Raw genomic sequence first — 26,204 nt, 5'->3', positions numbered from 1 at the left:
TTATTGAAATGTTTCACATTCAATTCAAAGGGAATAAATAATTTTCCATTTTAATCCGATTAAGAAGTATCGTACGAGAAATTTGTACTGTCGGTGCTTTGACCATCGTGTTAGTATTAATAATACGCGATAGGAGCTCTACCTTTAGACTAAAATATCTATCGCGACGAAGCTACGCATTATTAGCCAGGATTAACATCAGCTTTCTCTACAGTAGCTGATAAGGGATATTTGAGAGGATTCGTCGAATACAAAGCGAATATATAATGAACTCTAACATCAAAGAGAGTTTTGCCATTAGAGAAAAAAGCTACGACACCTTTTAGCGAATATTAGAATGAATAAAAGATAGTTCTAAGATAATACGTACTTAATAGATCATACTAATAGCTACAAATCATCGAACCGATTTCATCGAAGACGAATCATTCGATCCTTGTATGAAAAGACTTCGTTCTATGCATTTTCATATGGAATCAACCCTTTTCGATTATATCGCCAATTACAGAAATATCCTGTATCGTATCTCCGCAAAATTCTATTTCCTTCGAGAAGATATCTCTTGCACCCGTATCCTTCAGAGTGATAGTAAAACTAGCCATCCAGTACAGTGAATAACTGAAATTCGCGCTTGCATTAAATCAACGTAGAATATATACGTATACTGGTTGAAATTCGATATAGAATCCGAAGTTCTGATCGGTGCAGTGCATTCGTTAGCCCGCAGTTTCTTTAACGCGGCGATAGGCCGAGCGGAGCAGAAAGTGGAAGAATTATTGCCGTGTGTACAGATACGCCTAAGGGGCCTGGCTAACCCTTTACGATCCATTCAGACGATAGCCGAGAAACGATAGCCGAGGATCGATAGCCGAGCGTTATTGTGAAATTTTCTTATTACGTGTAAGACGAGAAGCCGCGTGATTTACCGTCTTTGAAAAGAACCATCGAGAACGAGATCCCTAATTAAAGTCGTCTATATTACCGAGAGTTTACCAGTCGGGAGACCGTATGTAATTAATTCTCCGCAATATCTGGTTACCGTGCTCCATAGATACAACTGCAGATACCGCGTGCAAGAAAGAACGCGATGGAACTACTCGACTATTCGTGCGTAACGAAGCGAATTTACTCCGGAGCTGGTTCTTTTTTCGTGCCTTTCCTTTTCACCTTGTACGCCTCTGCCCACCCAACTCTGTGTCGCGATCAACCTAAATTAACCCTTTCTACACTGGTACGATATGTACAGCGATAAACAAACGTATCGGGAGTACGTAACTCGTTGTTGGAAACGATGAAACGTCTTTCGAAAGAACTTGTTTTCGCTGATCTACGATATCTTCGCTCTAAATTGTTCGTTGTATCATTTGTTCGCTGTACTATCGTTTGTTCCGACATACTTCGAGAAGTGGTTTACCATGTTTTTATACATTTACTTCTTTTTAAGTTAAACGCTCTTTGGCCCACGGCTAGTTTGCTTCAGGAAGTTGTTTCTAAAGACAGTGATAGTAAAAAGTTTCGTTTGAACTAGAGATATACCGACTAAGGTTTGGCCGGATAGCCCACTATCCGATACTAACCGATTAATCGGCTCGCAAGAAGCAGATCAGTCGGTCGATTAGTCGCTTCTGCCGATTATTTTCAAATATCGCTACAAAAGAGAAGAAAGCGAAGATTCCTTAACATTGTCTGTTGTATTCATCTTATCGCGTCTTGTTTCAAAGAGTTGTTTCTTATGATACAATTAAGAAATAATGACCAAAGTACTTGTTTCATTTATTTCAGTAAATAACAATTAATATTTTTGATTTTTTATGTAATAATTACGTTACTTGTGAATATCTACCTATAAGTAAGAATACTGCGTATTAAAAAATAGTAAAATTATACTAATAGCAGTAAAGGAAGAACATTGTATTTTTATTTCTATACCTTATAAAGTAATACTAAAAATTTGAAGCCGATCGATCGGCTGTTTTTGCCAACAAAATGTAGCCGGGTAGTCGGCTTAACCGACTAGCCGGTACGTAAGCCACACGCGTGACAGTAAATCGAAATTTTACATATACTCAATCAATGAATCACTAGCATCAATTTCTATAAGAAAGAAAAATAAAAATTGAGTCGCAAGAGACAGAATCGTTGTTGCGCGAAGCACGATTCGTTTCGCCTAACAGGCGGCAGGTGACGTGATTCGTTTCTACAAAAAAGAAAATTTCGAAGAACCACGTGAACACTGGTGGTTTACCAATTGCTGCAAGTACAAACCGATAATTATGCAATGCATACGGTGGACTCGTGCGTGTCGCAGCGTCACAACGTCTTGAACTCGCCACTTAATTTCCTGTTTAAAATACACGATCAATTATGTAAACGTTGCTCCCGTTACTTTCCCGACGAAAGTGAATGCTGTGGCATCCGTCGCGTGTGTGTTTCGTTGAACCTCGTCCATTTAGCGCAACGAATGACCATGGACGCTTATTAGGGAGATTGTATTGCGAAGATAGGTATCATGGGCGTAGTATACTACAATTGTGTGAAATCGATATTGGTAACCGGTCAAAGCTAGTAGACCTGGTCGTATTGGTAACTGTTTCCTCGCTTTTTTGTTTTTCATTCATCCCCTATATCAATTTGAAACGTTATAATAATTTGTCAAATATACAGAAATTTCATTTTTTTATTTTCACCGGAAGAATTTTGCTGGAAGAAGTTTACTTATCTTTTCGACCACTGTGTCAGTTTGGAATCGGAGGCGAATTGAATTGGGAAGATGGGCGTTAATTTGCTTGCAAACGTTCCAACAATAGACAATATAGAAGTTTCAAAGACTGAAGAGATGAATTTATGATATTAAGTTAATAGTGTTCAGTATTAATGTCAACTGGTATCGAAGTTGATTGAGAAATTCGGTTAATTCGAATTTAGATCAGCCAAACCGAATGTTAAAAATTCGTTTAATGTGTCATCGAACCTGTCCTTGGAAGATCGTAAATGAAGGTACAGGCGGGAGAACGCTAATGAAGATCTTTTGGCCGGTTTCCTGAATTTTGAATACGTTACGGTCCAAATTCGCTGCATTCGGCATGCAGGTGTGCAATGCAGAGAAATTCCATATGTCCTTAGTATGGAAAACTATTCCGCAATTCTGTAGTTCCTACGTGAAACCACTTTCGTGAATTTCTAATAGAGTAATTACTATCGTAGAAAGGAAGAAAGTGGAGAGAACCGCACGAAATTATTTTCTGAATTTTGCTGAAACCCAAACCAAGAATAAAACGGAAGAGGAAACTAAGAAATTCGAGACCAGGGAGAAGAAGTATATGTAAATTTTTCACCTAGAAAATAGCGAAAAGATCACGCATCGTTGCATCATAAATTCAGATCACGTAGTGTACCTCCTGACTTTTTCAACGAGACAATTCTTAATAAGGTCTTTGAATTTTTCTTGATATCGATTTTAATATTCTCAAAATGTATATGTAAAACCTCAACTTCTGTGTAAAATTTCCTAACATTTATTCACTTTTCGACCTCAACTTAACGAACAAAGAAAAAGCGTTCATCGCACGGTTGATACTTGCAACAAAGGGAAAACAGAGGAAAAATATATGACCCATTTCGTGGAATCTTTTCGTGTGACCGCTTCAACCGGATACAACGCGAAGAGAGTATCGCAAACGAAAAAGGGCACAGTCCATTAAGCACACGTTCCAGAAATTCGTCAAAAGACCGACCCGGAGCGCAAAAGAATTAGCTGTCTTGTCCGATCTTTTTCGCGTGATATCTTCGCTGCGAGAGGAACGAGAGTGGTGCATCAGGGGCGACGACAGAAAAGTGGCAACGATGCGGCAGAATTTAAACGCTGCAAGTAGTCACTTGCTGGCCAGGTGATCCTCGAATGGTCGATACGGGTGCCCTTATTACCGCTGTCTGTCCTTAATTCAGAGTTACGCCACTGCGGCGTGCATTCTACCTGCGAGGAATTGCTTTCACAGCTCAATGAGAATCCTCCGATTACCCGAATCGGAGGAAGTGAAAGAGCAAAGGTTGTTCTCCAGTACGTGACAGAATGTCGCCACGATATTGGCGAACCGACTGACGCATGCGTCGCCGACGATTCGCCGCAATTTTGGAATCTTGTCAACAAACATCTCACTGTGCGCCCTTAACCCGCAAGCCGAACTAGCCTTTCGCACGCTCGCAACTCTGTTTTTTTCCACGTCGTGGCGTGATCGTCTACTGTCTACGATATTCATCTGGTTGAAACGTTTAGTCGACAGGAATCTAGTGGAAAGATAATATCGATGGAGTATACGTACGTCCGCGCGAAAGGGATGAACGTTGTTTTCAAAGTGTGATCGTGTGCAGTGAATAATATCTTATTAAAAGTGATTTTCTGAGATGTATTTATTTGTGTAAAGTGCAAGAGAATCTGTAACTCTAATTTATATAATATATATAATTTATATAATTTAGATTAAAAGCGTTTATATCGATTTAGAGAAAGTTTGAATCGCTGATGAGTTGAAAATAATTTAAACAGCTGCGTATACACGTGCTACAAGATGGATGAGATAGAAACTGAAACCGATCGGTCGATCGCTGCCACGCTCTCCAAAAGGTAGAACACGAAGATAATTAAGTATGGTGAAATGAATCGTTTTACAAATTACTGTTTTTTTATATACGTTTCACTGCGATCAGTATTGGCTTCCAACGTATCGAGGTCATTCTCGACCACCCTCAGAAGGTCTGTTACAGCGGAAATCAGATTTCAGGGAACGTACGCTTAGATCTGGATGAACCAACAAGTGCTTTAGGTAAGATACCGCCAAGGCGATCTAAAAACGACATCTAATTTAATTCCGAAGAAAACTGAATCTCTATGACTTTAACTGTTGCGAAGCGCAAACTGTTTCGACCGAAGAAAATATTTCGAACCACGCTTTCTCCAAAGAAAGTTGTTCTCGTCGAAAATGGCAGAGTGTACTTTGAAATTTATCAGATATTCGTGAACAAACAGAAAGAGAGAGAGAGCAGATCGTCTCTGATATCGTTTGCAATGAGGCATCGAAATTAATCTCAACGGAACCGACCGTCAGATAACTTGGCCAGAGAACGGGACAACCATAGTTTTAAGTTTCGCTGGTTGGTCGTGTCTGCCACGTTATCTCCTCCACTGCCTCCGATGTATCGAAAGCCGATCCTGCTGTGCGATAGATAGAGGGAACGCACCTCGCAACAAGATATTCGATTGGCTCGTTGTAACGAGCCACGACTAACTTCATATTTATTTTCGCGATATTTACCTTTGTTGTCTCTTGGCAATCACAAAAATTTCTTCTCTGTTCGAGTCGAACGTGTGCCAAATGTGTCATCGATCGTGTTGCATAACGGGTGACCTAAAAGACTTTACTACCGCTCTGTATACGTCACCCAGACGATGTTACCACGTGATTCTGGTATTGCAGGAACGCTCGTAGAGTGGATAGATAGAACGCAGGAAGAGTCTCTCGTACGTTCACGACTGACTTTTCTTGTGCTGAAGAGATCGTTAAGCCGTGTCTAATACACTGTTCCTAGTAAAATACGAACATATTTCTTGCACGTTCTCTGCCTTTTCAATTTTTGCTAATTCTAGCTGTTACTTCATTACGTTTAACGAGTATTTAAATAATTTCTTACTCGAATCTAGGAATACGTAGCAAATAGAGAAACGTATATGGTAACCATAGAATTTGTATTGGAAAGTATTTGCCTTCTCATAATATTAAAATACATGTATTATAATTAGTAGCTTTCATTACTATCTTCCAACAACGATTTTAGTTAATTTGCATATGAAATATCGTTTCTCCGAAATTTGAATTTAATCCATTTTGTCCTGTCGTTAATTACTCCATAATGAAGAAGAAGAAGAAGTAGAGAAAAGAAAAGAAATTTATTACAAGACACGTATATTAAAGGTTAAGCGCTTCAGAAAATTTTCATTTCGTTTCTTATCGGTTGCAATATTTAGAGGATTAAAGAGACAACGTTTCATATGCGCCAACCAAAATAGTACAGTACATTTAATGATGAACTTTTTGCCATAGTATCGTTGTAAGTTGATCCTTCCCGCACACAGGAATTAGACTTAAATGCAAGGGAGAAGCTCAGGTATATTTTACCGATCGATCGGCTGGAATTCGACGTAAGTTCTCGGCGTTCGAGAATTATCTTCACGTGGAGACGTATCTTGCTGGCGGTAAGTACACGAGATGGTAGTGATTGGAACACGAGTACCAGGATGTTGGATTAACAGATTCTCGTCACGAGTAGATGGCAAAGAAAAGACTATGATAACTGGAGGCGTCTACCCGTTCAGCCTAACGCTACCAGAGAACTTGCCGTGCAGCTTCGAGGGCCGATACGGACGAGTACGGTACTCGATTAGGGCATTGTTGGACGTAACGACCATTTATCGGTTTTCCACCAATATTATTCCATTCACGGTGGCACCCATTCTTGACCTTAATCGCGATCCTCTCGCTCCCGTGAGTAGAAATCTAACAGCCAACGATATTGCTTTTGCGATGTGATTTCGTTTCTGAGGCGCAACCAGACAGTGCGCTTTCGAATTAACGACTCGCTCTTGCGCTTCGTTAATGCCAGAGAACGTTCAGCCTAAGACCGACGCCGTTTAAAAGTTTCAACGATACGAACGATCGTTTCAGTTGCCAATAAGTATCAAACAATCCAAGATGTATATTGGCCAAACGGAACCGATCAGTATGTCCATGACTGTTCCAGTTCGTGGTTACGTCCCTGGCCAGACTATACCGATTGAGATCGTCGTGACGAATCCCACCACCGTCGTCGTTACGAAAATCAGAGTCGTTTTTAAAAAAGTATACTCTTTCTGTATAACTGTAACGTAGTTGGGGGATATTCTATCGTAGTTCTTTAACATCTCTTTATATTCCTTCGAAGAATACAGCTCTAAAAGTATGTATGCAAAGCACTGTCTTCAAAATTGCCAACATCAATTTCAATTTTCTCTTTTCCTCTAAACAAATTTGTAAATGTTACCAAGACATGAATAAAGATAAGATCTTTAAGAGTTTTAAGCAGAAACTGCCAGAGGAAAAAAATGCCAAAGAAACCGTATAAGAGTACGTGTTACAAGAACAGTAGGAATATCCTCTTAAATGTATCTCTTCTTTTTATGGCATGCTGCAAGTTATTTCCTTATTTTTGTAGTAAATATCGTAGTTAATAGCTTTATTTTAGACTAGTATCAATTGCACTGTGAAAATTTGAATTTTATTTGAAAGCAGCACCTTTTCACGCAGCGTATTGCGGTAAAAGTATGTGGGTCATGCTCGAGATGTGTTTCTTTTATTACATTTTTATTCTCCCATCAGTTGTTTTAAATGATACATATTTTCTTAGGTGGTGTCTTATCGTTCGACGGAAAAGTCGCGTAAGCACAAAGAAATCGTAGTAGAAGTAGAACAGCCCGTTAATAAAGACTCCGATACGTACGATGTCACGTTTGACGTTCCTGCAGTACCACCCACCGGGATGATCCACTGCAACATCATCGACGTTCTATACACGCTTAAAGTGAGACTGTCTCAAATTTAGTACTGTCTGCATTCGACCGTAAAATCAAAATGAGCTAAAATTACAACTACTGAAAGAACCTAATTTCCATACAAATTTATCTTGGTATTTTGTACCATCGGAGAAACTATACGTAGTGTCTTATAATAGTCTACATTTTACTATCTTCTATGTTTCGTTGTTAATCCTGCTATTCTTCTTTCAAGTTGTTCAAATTTTTTATCGTGAAAAAGTTGTTCGAGTATGAGGAGAATATAATAGAATCGTTCTCATAACGCGGTTTATTTCTCTTTCCAATTTTTTACCAAAGTTTCTCTTAAAATATAAAAATTCGGCGCAGCAAGGTTTTTAATTCGTCGTTAACTTTCACAAATACAAGATTCTCTTCGGTCACTGGACACGATAAAAGAATTCTCATTAAAATTAATCAGATCGTTAAAAATGTAGCTTCAATACGTGTTTGCCAATGGTACGTGCAAACCAAGTACATACTACTTTTTCTTTACGCTCTTTATCCGAAAGGTCGAGGCCTGCGTAGACGTGAGCGAGTGGTACTACAGAATGTTTCAGAAGAACTTGAAACTGCGAACAAATATAGTAGTCGGCACTGTGCCACTTCAAAATTACGAAATCCCACAAAAAACAGCCGACGTGACGGAAGCTTTTTCATTTCATCCCCCGTGCACCATGGCTACGGAAGAATACGCCAACGACACGCCGCCGTTGAAAAACATCGAGAGAGAGGAAACTGCGAAACCAAGTTTGTCTTGTACGTACTGCCCCGTTACACAATATACAGCTGCTACATGTTAATTACCGGTATTTGCGGAAACTACCAGTTGGTTTACATTATTCTCCTGCTCAAGAGTGTAAATATCTCTGGTCAGTTGGAAGCCACGGTAGCCACCTTGTCTTTCGCAATTAAAAGTTTCACTGAAATTCCGGCCAAACCTGTTCTCGCACGTCGAGCCACTGATCTTTGTATTTTAAATAATCGGTGACATTTTGAAATCTCGATCGTAATAAAAATGAACGAACAGTCCTAATCTCAATGTCGTCAATTTTTGAAGAAAGAATTCTCGATAATTCCTTAAAAGTAGAATTCGAAAAGAATAGAACGAACCGAGAAGAAATCTCTTCCATCTTCGTTACGATCTAAAGAGAATATTTGCAATCGAGAATTACAATAGAGAATTCTATTCGACAAACACTTACTTGCATCGCAACCTCATCCATTATCCACTGAAACCAACTCATTGCCAAGTTTCTCTATCCATTTATTTACCAAGTAGTTCTAGCGGGACTAGCAAAACTAAACTGTATGTTTCTTCCAACAGTGCCGCTGTACGAGAAAAGTCAAATATATCGATCCTCGAAACCGGACAGGGACGATCCCACGGGAGACGATGGTGACAGCGACGGAGAGGTCAAGCCATACTCGCCTATGTATCGCGTGTACACGTTCGAATCATCGCAGAAGAAGGACCGTTAGATAAGTGCTTGACTTCGTAACTAGAAAAAGAGAGGAAGAGGGAGAAGCTTGCTTAATTATTCGTTCAAGGATTCGCCGTTTGTTAGCGGTGTCCGCAACGGATCGCTGAAGAAGAAGAAGAAGAAAATTGTGATGCATCGTTGAAAGTAATAATTGTTCTTTCCAGAAATTGTATACATTTTAACCGAGGCGTGTACAAAAGTGTACGCCTGAATTTTACGTCCAATTTCGCGCTTTATCGATCGACCGATTGCCTTCGATTCTTGCCTTTGATTTTTTATTTCCTATATACGAAAGAAAAGAAGGGAAAAATAGTAAAAAAAAAAGCATCATTAGAAACATCGAGTGAGATATGAAAATCCGTTGGGACCAACCTCTGCAGCTAATTAAATTCTTTAATCATGCGAGATAACCTGCGAACAAAGTAATTCTATAATAATTGTCAGGCCGTGCAACATCGGATATCGTCGAAACGAAGTTTGCGAAACAACTAAACACGTATTGCTTTAATGTTCAATGAAAACGTTCTCGATGAGTTTCGTTGAAAAATTAATTCTCCGTCCCGTGTTCTTTCCCTCTCCCGATGGAAAAACATCAAGTGCATTAATATGAATTAATTTCATATAATGTATTTTTTGATCATTCAAAATCGTCTCGTGTTTGTTCCACGAACGTTCTAAATTAAATGGGTTGATAGAAGCGTTGAGGAGGTGGCGTTTCTGAAGAGTGGCATAAGCGAAAAGAATCCTATATATGAAATGATAATTACGCATTAATTGTGCAACGATATTAATAAGCGTATTTTAAATAGTGAAAATTTAATCGAGTACTTTAAATATAAATCAACCATAAATGGTAATATGAATATTCATAATAACGAAATACTCGGTGGAATCAATTTCAATATTAGCAAATGCGGAAAGACTAACGACGGATAATAAAACGCAAATTTACTGATATTCTTATATACATTGAAAATCATCTTTAAAAACTTCTATCAGCTTTAATACGATTGAAAAAGCTGCGAGTTTTCTCGCTCTTTTCTATCATCAAATAAATACGCGCCTGTATACTTTTTCCTTTCATTAAAATGATATACGTGTGCTTTAAATAAACCGAGACGAATGCGTGAGAAATTGCTGAAAATCGAAAAATGTATTTGACGCATCGCGCGGCATTCATACGAATCATTAAACGGTACCAGCTTACCGTTTCGTAATCTTCTCAACGTATGTACGGGCGAACGGTCTCGTTCACGTCGCACGCTTGAATTAATGACGTTGTTAATGCGTGATTCAACAATAACGTGCATCGATCGTCGTGGAAATGCAATTACAGAGAGTGGCGGTTGGTACAGGTGGCGAATAAACGGTGTACAAGACCCGACGAGTAGAGAAAAAAAAAACGCAAATGAAAAATCGTATCTATTCGTTGTGCCGTGGGATTTACTCTGATCGTAGCTCGTATTCAACGGAATAAATAAAAATGCCGCGTTCGATGCTGCGACTATAACTTGCCACCAAATTTGACAAATACCGAAAGGTTACGAATACTCTTTGTTACGCCTCTCTTTGCTCTATATTTTCTATTCGAGCTTCCTTCTTTCGCGAAATCGTGGAAATTTATTAGTTTGTAATTTAATCGATACTTTATCGTTTACGCGACGGAATAGAAAATATTTGGACGAGAAGATACTATGGGAGACAAGGCGATGATCGCAAAGAAATGAACAATTTAAGTTTTATTTAAACACTCGGAATACTTACAAAAGTGACGTTTTAGAATTTATATTGTTATTAAAAAATACTGACAATTTTTACTCCACTGGAGAGATTTGTGAAAAAATGAACAAGAGAGACGCGTGAAATTGTGTCGGACATAACCAAATATTTCACTCGCGTGAAAACGTTTGTTCTTTCTAAAAATGGGAAACATTTCAAGATTTCAAACGATAAGATTCGATTAGAGTTTCAAGATGGCAACAAACGTTCGTTTTAAGTAACGGTTAACTATTAATATAAAATTGAAAAGGTCGTTCCGTGGAAAACAGTTTCTAAAGAAATCTGTCACTAATTGCATCAAACTACGTTGAACTCCATATATTATCAAGATACATTCCATGCAACTCGATGTCGTGAAATTGCCGTACTCTAGACCGGATTCGACAGGGTGTATAACCCTATCGGCTTCTTGATTTTGCGGTTGGCAACAGATGATGACGAAATTGGCAGGGAAGCTCCAACTTTGTGAGCTTTCGATATGGCAATGGTGGGTCTTTGATTACGGACGCGCTGTCTAGCAAATGCTCCTCGTCTTCCTCTGTTCTCCTTCGTTTGTGTTGCATCTTCCTTCACCACAGTGTGTATATCTACTTTGAAAGACCACATCATAGGTGGCCAAGTCTGGAGGTTCGGCTTAATCACGACACTGCAGCACGAGGTTATCCTAATTTCGTAGTGATTAAACGTTCCTGGCTTGTAACATCGACCAAGCGACGTGAAATTCACGAAAATTGAAGTTCCTTGTAAACCTCGGTCTTTCCTTTTAATTTTTCCGAGGTTAACTCGCAATCACGTTACCGTTACCTGTCCTCGTGAAATAATTCACGAAATCGCATGTTTCAGCTTAAAAATCTCTATGCTTGCTCTATTCGTGCAATTATATTCGTAATAATATGTGTATTTTACGATAACTAGTTGAAAATACATCTTTTCTCTATCTATAGATATCCTCGGGAAATGTTCGTCATAATTTCCGAACGATTATTAAATAATTAATATACGTGAAGCTCGTATTAAGATGGAATTATATTTCACGTCCGTTGGTTATAATTAATTTTGCGATCAGAAAGAGTATTACAAGGCGGTCTCAAAAATTAATTTCTAATCAGCCATTACACTTTCAGCCCTATTCAGGCAAACGAAGAAACGAAAGCTCGTCGTAAGGCGGCTAATCGATCTTTAGCGAGGTCAGGTCGCCTCGATATACCCTTATGTTCAAGTCACAGCGTCAGAGTGTGCACCTAATTAAAAGTTCGTACTACTTTTGTAGAACCCGGTGTTACAACCATCGGCTGTCGCAAGAACGAGCTTCCGCAAAGGACTACCGCTCGCCTAGCATTTGAAATTTCTCGTGTCCAACTAGAAAAATTCTTTCAGAAAATTCGACTTTGTCTCACCGCTGAAACCAAATTATAGGTAGACCAGACTCTGTAGTTCCGCGTTTGCTCGAAATCAACGAAAAAATACGACGAGAGCTAAATGAAAGATAAAAGCATTGCCAGGTCTAGTAATTCTTCGTCGATCAAAGGTTTATTCATCGAATATATAGCGAAGCTTCCAATTTTGTTCGCACGAAATACTCGTAAAACGCTATAAATGTATAGAACAGTAATTCAATTTCCATGCGAAAATATAGAAGAATTATTGAAAAGTTTCGGTTTCGATTTTATGGAAGATTTACAATGAGAATAAAATAATGTATGAGTAACCTTCAAAAGGTAACGAGGCGATTGAACCGAAAACGCGAGGGTTGTGCTCTTTGGAAAAATTGAAGGGTAATCCTTCATGAGGTAAGCAGGCAATGCACTCACTCCTACCCGACTGCTTACTTTTTTCTTCGAGCCTGTAGACTCTGAAAATCGGGTTTGCAATACAATGAAGGCTTTCAAGGTAGCGTGCAATGTTGGCACTTGCCAACCGAACGATAAAGTTTCCTCTGAATTTCCCGCAGCGCCCCTGGCAGGAGACGAGTTTACGTGGATTTGCTCCAATCAGAGTTTGTTACGTATACACACACGGCGGATAGTTACCAATGAAAACACTCACGACGATGACATTCTCCTTGATGCAGCTATATCTATACATCACACTAGCGAATCGATGCTTCACTTTTCCTCCGTTTCATTAGTTAACTTATAATAAACTGCACGTGGATAATCGTGACGACGTATCCCACGTCGAATTTCACATTATTATTTCGCATTCATTTCTCTACATGTTTATTTTATGACATTTTAACGCGAAGAGCAAAGTGTAGATGGTCAGACGCTGTGAAAGCATTTAATCAAACTTTCACCGGGTTAAATAATTAATTAAACATAAATACGTGTACAACGTTACGTTATCAAAATTATGCGATTTCCATTTTATCGGGGTTTTCGATTATCCGAAAAAGGCCCGATACGGTTCAACTCGGCTAATCGAGATTCTACTGTATCCACCTTTACGAATGAAACTGATAAAGTGCTTGTAGCAACAATTAATGACTTTGTACGCGTGTATTCAACGACAAACATGTCCTAATTCCTTCAAAGATTCCAGAAATCGAACGTCATAAGCCTATCAAGTGTCTGCAATCGATCCTACACCTGACTAAACTTACTGCATAATTTCCCACTAAACTATCAACTGAATAAACATTCTCGAACGAACAAATTCTCCAACAGTATCTATCCGCAACAGTTTAAGTCAAGTTACTTAATTTAAAACTGTGCCGCTTTAACTTATAATATTCTGTATTTTACGTGATAAGCAACATCAATGGAATTTATTTATCACCATCGCTCGACTTAAAACCAACGCAACTGCTGTGTTTACCTACGATCCGGAGATATCCAGTATTAACTAAAATTAATTCACGATCGCTAGATTTTTCCGATTATATGGCTTGGATACGATTGAGTTGAAAGTCGAAAGACCGAAAAAAGATAAGAAGAAAGATGGTTCGCCGCGTGATACTAGCCAAGAGCGATGCGAAAACTTGTACACCCTCACCGAATGGGTTTCCTTTGAATTTCAATGGTCGACCCTCAGAGAATCACAAACGTTTCCGCGAAGACTAAGTACCGCGACCCGCGTTCTCATTTACCCCCGGGAAAACCGTCTGTTCAGCGGCGAATTTAAATCCTGTCCATCCTTCCCTTGCCCCCTGAAAGCGTCTTCTTGTGCATAATTCTCTAAAGACGCATGAAAACGTTACACAACGAAAAGAACCAGTCGGAGTTTACGGGCGCGTGATTAAAACGTCTGTACAGGTCTTACCGGCACGAATTACCAAGGTAAATCACTTTTGACCTTATTACCCTCGCACTTTCCACCCTGAAAAAGGAAGACGTTTCTATCGTTGGTTCGCGCTTATTCAATTACCCGATCCCCTTACAGAGGGGTAGCTCCGCTTTGAGAAAACCGTGAGATCGATGCCTCTTTGCTCTACTCTTCAAGGTATCTTTACTTTTAAAGCCTCTCTAATGAACGCTAAATGCTGGTAAGACTTCCGCTTCCTGGACAACTTAAAAGATATTTTGATATTTCAAGTTACCAACTATCTTTGTAAATTTATTCCTCGCCTAGTAAACGTTCTTTCCATCTGTTATACTCATCAACGTCACGAATTCACCTATTCAGACTTCAAAACGCGAAGATTCAGTGACACTCGCTTCGGAATTGCAAGTTATTAAATCGTCGAGTCGTTGAATCGTTAAATCGAAGAATCGTCGAATTATTTGTCACACGCTATGTTCATTTATCGTACCTTCGGACATCTGGGACATTTTGCAATCTTTATTCGCGGGATTGTCGAGTATTATCGTTGGTCGCTTCGTTAAAACAGTCATTGTACCATGGCCCTCGTAGGTGGCTACATAAATCCGGGACTTATTGAGCCGCATAGTTAAGTACGGGCGGTTAAAACAATTAGCTGCGCTCGACGCGGCTGCACTAGCCCCGGTGTAAACAGCCCTCAGCAGTAATTCTGTTATCGGCGCTCGACGAGCATTCATAGGCTTAACGGGGCTTATTTCCCTCTCTCCCCCTTCTGACCATTTACTCCTCTCTCTCTCTCTCTCTCTCTCTCTCTCTCTCTCTCTCTCTCTCTCTCTCTCTCCGCTCCCCCTCTCTCTTTGCAACCCTTCCCCCCTGTCGATCTCTACCTTGCTACCTACCGGCTGAATTAGGAGTCAGCTTTATCATATCCAGAGTGCATCAACTTAAGCGACATGGGCGATGAAGTCAACTTTTGCATACTCGAAGCTCACGCATCACGGATGAAGAGGATTTATAACTTCTCCATGTTCCGCCGAAAATTGTGATGGATGCCTCGGTGGTGTGCCATCGCACACTTTCCTTTCTTTGTCCCTTCGTGTCCAACTGTTGGATAATCTTATTTTTTGAAACTGATGACAGTAAATACCAGCTAAGTACATATATACATACATGCTTTTGTCTGTCTATTATAGAACAGCGATTATATAAATAAATGATATAATGTGAATAAATAATATTCGCTATTAACAAATAATATGACTTCATATTGTACATTTCTAATTTTACTGAAATTATACCGTACATGGATCTTTGTATTGAATACATGCACTCTGATTTTATAAGCAAATATATATGTATAATGAATACAAATTGTCATTTTCACTCGTACATACGTAAACTAGTTATCAATATTAATACCACATTTGTGTCAATGATTAATGCATCATCACTAATATTAAAAAAACGCGATGTGCAAGAAGACCTATCCTGAACTAATAAATAAGACACAGAGAAGAAAATGTTATTACTCACGAGTATAACAAATACCCGCGGTCACTATGCTCGTTAGGAAATCTACGTAATACAATCAGTCACCCGTGTCGGTTCAGACCTTTCATTCTACGACATGATTGAGTGACCAGAGGAACAAAAATGCATGCGACTCACGATAAGATGGGAGGAACATAGTCGGTGATTACCGATGCTGTGAAGACCGTCATCAAAGAGAAGCCATGCAGTCCCATCATGGAAAGAACTATAGCAATACATAGAATATTATAATTTGCTCTTAAATATGACGTTAATTAGTTGGAAAATTTGAAGTAGTGGGAGATCTCTATTATCCTCTATTAATTTCTATTAAATTTTTAATAACAATATCCAAATCACGAGTAGCGAGGAATAGAATTAAACAAAGTACAGATTACAAAATTACTTACATTCTTGGCTTTTGAAGTTCCACTAGATCCTTTTCAGGAAACAGAAGGAAGAGGAAGGAGTGATAAACCTTTAACAAAATATGACTTATTATACATATATGAATAATATATACGTGAATAATTTACTTTGAAAATTAAGTAATGATTCGACAACAAATTGAGATAATGTAATATGGAATTCTATGAAAATTTTGAACTTTAATGATAATAAAAAAGTTAAATTGCTAGTAAACTCTAATTACTGTACAATTGAAACTCTGACATTAAAGTTTAAAATTAGACTTATTTTTTCATTATGAATAATTAAAGCAGAATACAAGGTATAAAATTAATTGGTATACGATATGCAAAGATTCTTACACGTTTAGTTTAGTTAGAAGCATCACTGCGTCCTTCCCGAAGCGCATGAAAAGGTAGAAGTTATGAAAAACTGAAACAAAACATGTGAAATCCAATCTAACTATAAAAATAAGAAGGCTAAAATAATAATTTTTAACCACTTTATTTTTAATTTTTTGATGATAATCTAATCATTTCTGAAGCACGTTGAATATTTTTTATTGTGTATTTCAATATTATAACTATAGATTTTATGTCAATGGAAATTAATAATAGTTCGACCAAAATACTAATAATCAAATAAATTAGAATACAATATACAGAGATACTTACATTCTTGAATCTGCTTTGTTATAATAACTCAATCATTAACAAATCTGCATGGGAAACCAACGAATTGATTATTAATCGTCTGTGTCGTCCATTTTGTATTAGTTCGAATTATCGATTATTAATCGCTGTGGCGTCTGTGATGTGAACCCCTTTTCTTTCAGTCACGTTACCAACGAATAATCTGTACAAAAGAAAACCAACAATTTCAAATAAATGTATGACAAAAAACCAATAATTTACAATAACATTACAATATCTGAACAAATTATAGTAAGATAAAGCAATAATAAAATCCAAAGTCTGCCTTAAAGGCCAGTAATGTGAATTTTCAATAATTTTAATCATCAAAAATACAGTCAAAAATGAATGTATAATAAACCAATCATTTACAATAATGAAACCAATTATAGTGAAATAAAGTAATAATAGAATCCAAATTCTGCCTCAAAAACCGATAATATGAGCTATCGATGATTGTAACTTGTCAAGTACACAGTCAACGATGAAAATAAAAGAAAATTTCTTAATTTTACTAAGATTATAATTAATAAATGATTAAATACGAACATACTATTTAAATGAAGCGGATAGAAGTGTAGAAATGCTGATGAAGTCGAAATGAAAGTACTAATAACAACAGGGTAACGATCGACGAGACGAATTTTCGCTCCACGGCATTCAAGAGTACAATGACAGACCACGATTCTCCGCGAAACTACGACTTTCGAATATTTCGCACCAATAGCGAAGCTCCATTTAACGTGACAATATATTACGCCAATAGGAACAACGGTCAATTACATTTGAGAATATTCTCCACCAATAGGCACGCTTGATTTGACTTTGACAATATATTGCGCCAATAAGAGCGTTCGATTTTTGTATATACAAGCGCGCGTAAATTTAACGTATTCAAACAGTCAAACTGATAAAATTGAGGAATAGAAAACATATTTAAGACAATGTTCAGTAACAAGTACGAATAAGATTATATTCTTAATGAAAAGCTTTTATCTTTCATCATAATTTTATGTTTATCATCAAGCATAAAGGGTAAAAATGGAGATTGAGAAAAATCTATCATAAAATAAAGAATATTATAATTTGTTTGTAAAAACATAATGTTGATTATTCAAATTGTTTAACATAATTAAAGATTATTGTTTATTAGACTTGAATATTAATAATTGTTAATATGTTAAATGTTAATAGAGGTTGATATTTTGATAACAACAAATATCATGGAAAGCAAACTGTGAAGAATACAATTACAAAGATACTTACATGCTTGACTTTTGAAGTTCTTCCTAGAAAATATGAAGAAATGCAGTTTATGAAATCTGTAACAAAACATGAAATATTAGAATTCGTTGTTAAACACATAGCATTAATTATGTAAGAAGATAGTGGAAGATAAAACATTACTAAATTTAAAATTCTAATAAATACAAAAATTCTATTTCAACTCTAATATAATAGTCTCATATTCAGAAATCTAGCAGTTTAATGATTTCTGATTATGTTAAACATTTTTATTTTATAATTCAATATTACAACTTTAAGATTTTATTTCAATAGAAAAACATAAAACTTTTGAAATTATCAATCATCTTTACTTTTTACTTAATAATGATTTAGGCAAAATATCAGGAATAAGATAAATTAAAATAAATATACAAAAATACTTATTTATAAAAGAACCTACTATTCTTGAGCTCCAGGAGAAGCTTTTCGAAAATGATATAAATTATTGAAACGAAATCGAAATGGCAGTACTACGATGTATTATTACCTATTATAATTGATATTATAATCGATTACGATAGGTAATAATAATATATTGGTTCTCGATGCTTTCTCAATGTAGGTATGACCTTGATTGAATACTAATAATCGACTATTCGCATCTAAAAACAACAAATCGCTCCAAATTTTATTAGATTATGAATATAAAATGAATCAAATTAAGATTCTCACCATTTTGAAGCAATAACTTGATGTGGTATATTAAATTTTTCACTTTTATAACGAACTCTTAGAAGCTACTTCCTCCTTTCAATATAACACAGCGCGAAATGGTATAATTTTAAATTTTAATTCCTATTTCTGCCACCAGGACGAAGATGGCTCAGAGACGTATCATCAGAGAGGAAACTCTCTACCACTCTCTGATGTATGTATACTGTTAAAGAGAAAATTTCCTCTCTGACATTGTATACGTAGTATTGCACACTAATGCCACTCGTTAATCGGTGTTACACTTACATATTTACTATATGAATGTGCATGCGTTATTAGCAAGGACACAAGGGGTCTCTATGCAGCGTTCTCTTTCTATTCCTATATCGTTTGTTCAGTGCGCTCAGTGATCCTGTACCATTATCCTGTACCATGTTAGTGATATAAAAATATAGATAATCTGACTGTTTATGCTCTGTCGATAAAATCTGAATGTAAACACAATTATCAAGTTCGCCACTACGTGGCGCATATGTTTAAGAATTCCATGTAAGATAGAAAATCTAACACGCCATTTTAAAGTGCAGTGTCATCAGCGCGCCGTTAAAAGTAAATTAACCGCGTGTAGAGTTTTTAATATATTTATCAAAACAAGGTGTTCGAAATATCAACTATGTCAGGAGGAGCCTTATTTGGAAATAATGCTTCACGCGGAACCCCTAAAAATTTGGTGGAATTTAAAGCGGGGAAAATGACTATGAAGGGAAAGATGGTTTATCCAGATATTCGAAAAGGACAGCTTTACGTTTATCAATCTGATGATTCATTAATGCATTTTTGTTGGAAAGATCGTGTGTCAGGATATGTTGAGGATGTAAAGATATTTTTTATTATCTTTAAAATTCATTACGATTCAAAAATATTTATTATTTGTAAAATTGATATACTTTTTTCAAACTTTGTTTAGATTTCTCTATAAATCATCTTATCGATATTCTTTATTTATTTATAGGACCTGATTATTTTTCCTGATGATTGTGAATTTAAACATGTTCCCCAATGTAAAACTGGAAGAGTATACCTCCTACGATTTAAATCATCGAACAAAAAATTCTTTGTTTGGCTTCAGGTAAGATGGGTTTTAATGTTAAATATTAAATTTCATACATTTGTTTATATTTTGTGCAAATTATATTATAGAAAGTTAGTATTTATGATGGGAATAAAAAAGGTGTAGATTTTTAAAAGACAAAATGATTATTTTTTCAATGTTTATAAATTACTTGTTAGGTAAATTCTTTAGTTAATAAGGAACTTGTTAAGAAACTTTACATGTTATATATGAAACTTTTATATAAAATATTTTTATGTGTTCATTGGTTTACATTAATACCTTTCTAATGGTATATATGAAGCTTAATATTTATTTACAATTAAAAGAGACGTATCTATAATTGTTATATATGTTCTTATAACTTATACATTTTAAAAATGTATTATATTATACAGGATATTTTCTATACTGGATACGATAGGATATCTCACAAAGAATTAAAATTATCAAAAAAAATGTTTCAATGAAGTTGCATAACCAATTATCTTTTTGCAGGTTGAGTAGTAGAATGGTTCTGTGGTTTTTTAAATGAAACCATATATGTGTTAGTACACTAACCAATCCACCGTGGAATTTTCTGTGAAAAGATATTAACCTATCTATGTCGAAAAACTATTTGTTTAGTAGATATTTAAAATTTAATTTATCATATGAAAGACAAAAAGAGACGCAAGACAATATTCTTGTTTATGTTATTTTTATTTTTCACACGTTACAATGTAAATATAAGATAATCGTTTCGCATCTTTCCTTGCCTTTCATACGACAAATTAAATTTAAAGTGTCTGCTAAACTAATAGTTTTTTGACATATATAGGTCAACACCTTTTTATAGGGAACACCAAGGTGGATCGATTAGAATATTAAAAAATATGTGATTCCATTCAAAAAAATGAAGTTGCACCTAAAATCTTCTCCACTATACGATCCGCAAAAAAGTAATTTGCACCATATGATGCCCCTTTTCAACCCAAACAACTTTTGTTAAAACATTTTTTTGATAATTTTAATCTCTCGTGAGATATACTACCATTTCCAGTTAAACAAAACACTTTATATACATATAATAGGTTATGTACAATAATATATGCATGACACATGTAAAATCATCTCATCCAAAATTATTAAATCGGTAATTAATTAGACTAAAAATTATATAAAGTGTATTATCTTTTGTTTATTTATTTATTTATTATTATTCTTACCTTAGACTTTCGCTCATTACCTCCTGAGGTAGAAATAGATTTCAAATATAAATAAGAATGTAATAATATTTTTATACAAAATATTGTAGAATGTATTATGAAGCAACTAAAATATATAGGTATATCATATAAAATATATATACGTACTTTGTGTAGTCTAGGAAAAGATATAATAATTCCACAAAAATTGATAAGATATTTTAAAAGTAGTTAATGTTACATGCCTCATTTTTATACAGGATCTTAAAACAGACAAAGATGAAGAATATTGTAGAAAAATTAATGAAGTTCTTAACAATCCACCAACTCCTGGATCACAAAGAAGTGGTAGTACAAATCCAGAAGGAGATCTGCAGAATTTATTAAATAATATGTCACAACAGCAGTTAATGCAATTATTTGGTGGTGTAGGCCAAATTGGTTTAGGTAGTTTATTGGGTACAATGAATAGATCTCAAGGTGTGCAAAGTACTAGAACATCTACAACAACTGCATCGACTCGAGTTACTACAAGTACTGTAAGACCTGCTACGCAAATAATATCTTCAGCATCGTCTGCTAATGATCCCCCTAAATCTAATAGTAAGCATACTTATTGTATAGTTTATTATATAATTTGTATAAGTGTTTCACGTAAATCTCTGCTTAGGTGATAATAAATCATCATCACGAACATCAGGTACATCAACACCTGCTTCAACAACAACAACAACGACAACAACAACAACAAATACAAATAACAAAATTCAACTTAGTGATCTACAAAACTTTTTATCAGAGATTCCAACACCTACAGGAACAGAATCTGTTGTTCAGGTAATATCTTTTCTCCATATATAGCTTTATATAATATATTTTTTCTAAATTTTCAGCTTTACAACAATATTATTTTCAAAATATTAATATAAATCTATCTAATGTTTAGGTTCTAACAGCTAACAATTTATACCCAAAACTAATAATAATCTAAATTAAATGATGTATAACAATATACATTGGCACTCAATAATATCTTATGTAGAATATTTTGTATATCTTTTTTATTTATTATAGCTTTTTTATTTAATCAACTCAAAGACAACAATCATTGAAACCACAACTTTAGAATAATCTTATACATAAGAAATACACATAAATTAGAATTGGAATAAAGAACATGATAGGACAGAAGGCAACAACAAGAAAAAATCTTTATATTCTTTCAAAGATAATAAAAATAATAAATGTGCATTTATAAAGGTAGTCAATTTTATATTATATTGCTGTGAGACTTGCTTTAATCTCAAAATATATAAGTTTTCATCTTTATTATTTTTTATACTCTTCGTTTTAACGAAAATTGAGATACTCTAATTGGTAACAGTTATAACAAATAGAAGAAAAATAGATATAATAAAGATATAAAATACTAGGGCAACAAAAGGAAGATATGAAAATATTAAATGCTATATGACTATACAAATTTTTTCTACAGAAATATTTGCTGAATAAAATAATACATATTTATGTTTCATTTTCTTTTTCTCTCTTTTTTTTCTCTTTTTATTTCGATTATTTAACATCGAATCAGTCATTTGTATGGGTTATTAACGACTCAAGGGCGAAATCATTTTCTGTTTAAGCAAGAACATATACATTACTTCAGTACAAATATTTAATAAAACCAAATAGATAAATTATCATAACATACTAGTATTTTTAGCAGCTTCTTTTTTTCTAACATGCTATATGTTGTTTTCTGTCATACTACATAATTTTATATAGAAAACATTAGAAATATGTCTTGTAAATATGTCTTATTTTGCACGTCGCTAGAATGAATTTTAATCATATAAAAAATTTCATTTGTTTTCTTTTAATACAGAAATTTCCCATGTGTAGAGTATGGCTTTATAATAATTTTATATTTGATTTTTGTATCATTATTTTATTTTACATTTATACATACAGATTAGATAACTTCCACGCAAACAAGCGCGCGTGCGCACACACACATTGATGTTATATATCACACAACTTATCAAACATATATTTCGCATTTTATATTGTATAATTAAATATTTCAATATTGTGCAATTACATTTTGTTCAGTCACAACAATTATTAAACAGTAGTTCACTGTAATATATTATGTGCTTTTTTTATTAATTATATCTTTTCTTTCAGCTGTTATCATTATCAGGAACAGAATGGTATTCCTGATAACATACTTGAAATGATATTTCATTGTTTAATGACTTGAAATTATTTCCTTTCTAACCAGCTCTTCAACGTATATTCTGTTGTGTCATTTTTTGATATCACAAGGTTGATTTAATATAAATTTTTCCGTGGTATAAATTATTAAATTTCAAAGCCAGGTATTAATGGATATTTTATACACTTATTTATCAGAACTAACACATGTGTCAAATACTTACAAATATGATAATTTTTAATTTGTACAAACCAGTATTTATTTTTTCAACACTGATAAATCTTTTGTTATTATAAATTATGACTATGAAATTTTCAGTGTACTAATTAAATTATTGATATTGATATTATTTATAAATCTTAAAAGATAGAAAATGGTATACTAATTGCATACACAATTTTTGTCTATTTAATATTTTTATTTTATTATTTGTATGCTTTGCATTAATTTGCTTAATACTATTATAAGATATGCAAAAGAGAAGATACAATAAACAAACGAATAATATGTATTAAATATTATGAATTTTTAATTTTAGCTGTGTAACATATTAATTTTTATCATTTCATAGAATCAGTGGTACCACCAATAGTTGAAACGCAGTATAGAGCCAATAAAACTATTACTATAAAATCAAAGGGCAGAGGCATGGTTGTTTCGTTATTTAATATTCTTTTCCACATGAACTTTTCCTGGCTGTCGGAGACTCTCGCTCTGTTGAGTAGTTGGGGAAGTTTCTCTGGGATTATTTGTTGTTTTCGGCCACCTACAGCACAGCTTATTGTCCGGCAGAGGGGAGTAGCAACTGAGCTGACCAATGTCATCCCTGCGGCAATTTCTGCAACGGAAAGCTTGGAGCGTGCAATGAGCCCGCACTTACCACCAGGGGATCACCTGTGTACCACGCTAGTGTCTCCCCAGTTCTCCCAGGCGCTATCAATGTTCTGGTCTGCTTTGCAGTCAGGCCAGGCGGGACCTGTCATCCGTCAATTTGGCTTGGGTGCAGATGCTGTCAATGCTGCAGCCAGTGGAAACATTGAAGAATTCGTCACTGCTCTCGAGTCTGAAGCTAAGAGTGGCCAAGAACAAACGCAGCAAGGACAGGAGGACAAAAATACTAAACAAGCTCCACCAGCATCTAGTCCTGATAAGAAAGGTGATGATGATGAAGGATTGGATTTAGATTAAAAATAGAATTTAACAATATTTTCATTTAGAAGATATACAATGTGTATTACATTATAATCGTTTATGTGTAATAAATAATTCCTTAATGAATGATATACTTTGTTATAATATAATGATATTTACATATATCTCTCCTTCTTATTGTAAATATATCAAGTTTTTTAAATTTCAAGTCCAATAAAATTTGTATAATAAAACATTAATGAATAAATCAAAATTAAAAATGATCTCCAAATTGAATTTTTTAATTTTGTAATATATTGTATTTAGTTAATATTATTAATATAATGATATATTATTGATACATATTACTAATACATGTAGTTATACTTTTTATGTATATAATTGTTAGCCTTTAAAAAATTTTATATAATCTATTAATATTAATTTATATAATCATCCTGTAAATTCAAATTTTAGTAAATAATTCTTGTCTTTCCAAATTTAATTGGTTATAATAAAATACTATTTTTATATTTGTAATTAATTAACGATATATTGTTTTTCAATTAAGTGTTTTTGAACGAATTATGGATAAATATTTATGAACATCTTAAAGTAAAGTAAGTAAAAGTAAAAAATATAAAATTTCCAAATTATGTACATATTTGTATATAATTTCATATTCTTCAATATTTAATAGCGGGAATATAATTGACCAATAGAAGAACATTGTTTACGACGCACAAACACGTTATTGGCCAACACGGATAATCGATATAGAAGATTAAACATAGTCATTCTATCATGTTCTGCGTAAAATTGCATAACTTGTATCAAGAAACAATTGTTATGTAAATTCAGTAATTCTACTCGGTTCTTCGAGTATTTAATATAGTTCTCTCTTATTAATATTATATATTAACAAGTTTGTCTCTTATAGTATAAACACTGGCAGAACGCATATAACCTATGTTGCCAGACAGTTGTATAGTTAATTCACAGAATTTCTCATTGGTCTGTCGATTATGACATCATCCAGGAACGGCTCAAAACAAGAAATCATATATTTGAAAGTACTTCTCTATATTTTATTTAAAAATAGTTGTAATTTAAGAAATGGTAAAATACAAGTATTTCTAGTTACACAAAAATCGTAATTATATAATTTTTAATGTGTACAATTTTATAATATAGTTAGGTTAAAATAAAATTCATTTTACCGATATTATGATTAAATTAAATATTTTATTGATAGTCTCTTAATTATCCAATTTATACAAAATTTAATGGTCTTTTTTTATTATTTTCCTTATAAAGAATTATATGTTGTTTAATAATGTATAACTAGTCGATAGTTAAAAAATTCTGTATTTATATAATATGTCGTATTAAATCAAAGATAAAAAGGATTTAACATTAAATCCTTATTGCATAGACTGTTATTATACATAATACTATATACAGTTTAATTATATGTAACAAGTAAATAGATTTAAATGCCATCATATGTACGTCATTGTTTGTAAACAAGTCCATGAGACAATGATACCTCATTCTATTTACTTGTTACAATCCTGACCACATGAGCATTCGCAATAACTGGTGAATCGAACAAGTAGTGGGGTCTTTCTCGCGGATGTTGATTACTGTTTCGGTGAATGTTGCCGAAAGTTTCCCGGTAAATTAATGAAAAACATACGGCGTTCGTTATGCATAAAATATAAAAGTGCATTGAAATACTTTATAACAAAGATTACTGTACATCAGTATCGGTGTCATTGTAAAATAAGTGCGAGCATTACGATAAAATACTATTGTTTTATGTCTCTACTAACATAACAGAA

At 34.5% G+C, this 26,204-nt stretch overlaps 2 protein-coding genes and 1 long non-coding RNA gene across 6 annotated transcripts; 2 read left to right on the top strand and 1 right to left on the bottom strand.

Annotated features, from left to right (window-relative positions):
- The first annotated feature begins 4,005 nt into the window (after window positions 1-4,005).
- On the top strand, window positions 4,006-10,813 carry LOC138185504 (arrestin domain-containing protein 17). Of its 3 annotated transcripts, XM_069124484.1 has the most exons (9): window positions 4,007-4,420; window positions 4,502-4,621; window positions 4,705-4,820; window positions 6,128-6,247; window positions 6,322-6,536; window positions 6,717-6,890; window positions 7,435-7,608; window positions 8,131-8,377; window positions 8,946-10,812. In XM_069124484.1, exons 2-9 carry the CDS (start codon window positions 4,566-4,568, stop codon window positions 9,098-9,100), a joined length of 1,257 nt encoding a protein of 418 aa, XP_068980585.1. In that variant the 5' UTR covers window positions 4,007-4,420; window positions 4,502-4,565; the 3' UTR covers window positions 9,101-10,812. The 3 variants fall into 3 exon arrangements, with proteins under 3 accessions (XP_068980586.1, XP_068980585.1, XP_068980584.1); XM_069124483.1 differs by having other exon boundaries at window positions 4,007-4,621; XM_069124485.1 differs by lacking the exon at window positions 6,717-6,890 and having other exon boundaries at window positions 4,006-4,621; window positions 8,946-10,813.
- A 5,642-nt stretch (window positions 10,814-16,455) lies between these two features.
- Window positions 16,456-17,451, bottom strand: LOC138185578 (uncharacterized). The gene is made up of 3 exons (XR_011174661.1): window positions 17,326-17,451; window positions 16,755-16,935; window positions 16,456-16,512 (listed from the first exon to the last, which is right to left on the bottom strand). It is a non-coding gene; the product is annotated as an uncharacterized LOC138185578 (long non-coding RNA).
- Window positions 17,452-19,267: 1,816 nt separating this feature from the next.
- On the top strand, window positions 19,268-24,510 carry Rpn13 (regulatory particle non-ATPase 13). 2 transcript variants are annotated; one of them, XM_069124440.1, is made up of 5 exons: window positions 19,268-19,587; window positions 19,726-19,842; window positions 21,272-21,614; window positions 21,682-21,848; window positions 24,190-24,510. In XM_069124440.1, exons 1-5 carry the CDS (start codon window positions 19,387-19,389, stop codon window positions 24,415-24,417), a joined length of 1,056 nt encoding a protein of 351 aa, XP_068980541.1. In that variant the 5' UTR covers window positions 19,268-19,386; the 3' UTR covers window positions 24,418-24,510. The 2 variants fall into 2 exon arrangements, with proteins under 2 accessions (XP_068980541.1, XP_068980540.1); XM_069124439.1 differs by having other exon boundaries at window positions 24,022-24,510.
- The last annotated feature ends 1,694 nt before the right edge of the window (window positions 24,511-26,204 follow it).

The sequence above is a fragment of the Bombus flavifrons genome, chromosome 12 (genome assembly GCF_040668555.2).
Source record: "Bombus flavifrons isolate JBK064 chromosome 12, iyBomFlav1_principal, whole genome shotgun sequence".
Lineage (NCBI taxonomy): Eukaryota > Metazoa > Arthropoda > Insecta > Hymenoptera > Apidae > Bombus > Bombus flavifrons.
The sequence above is the reverse complement of the archived record's forward strand: the minus strand, read 5'-3'. Positions and strand labels throughout refer to the sequence as shown.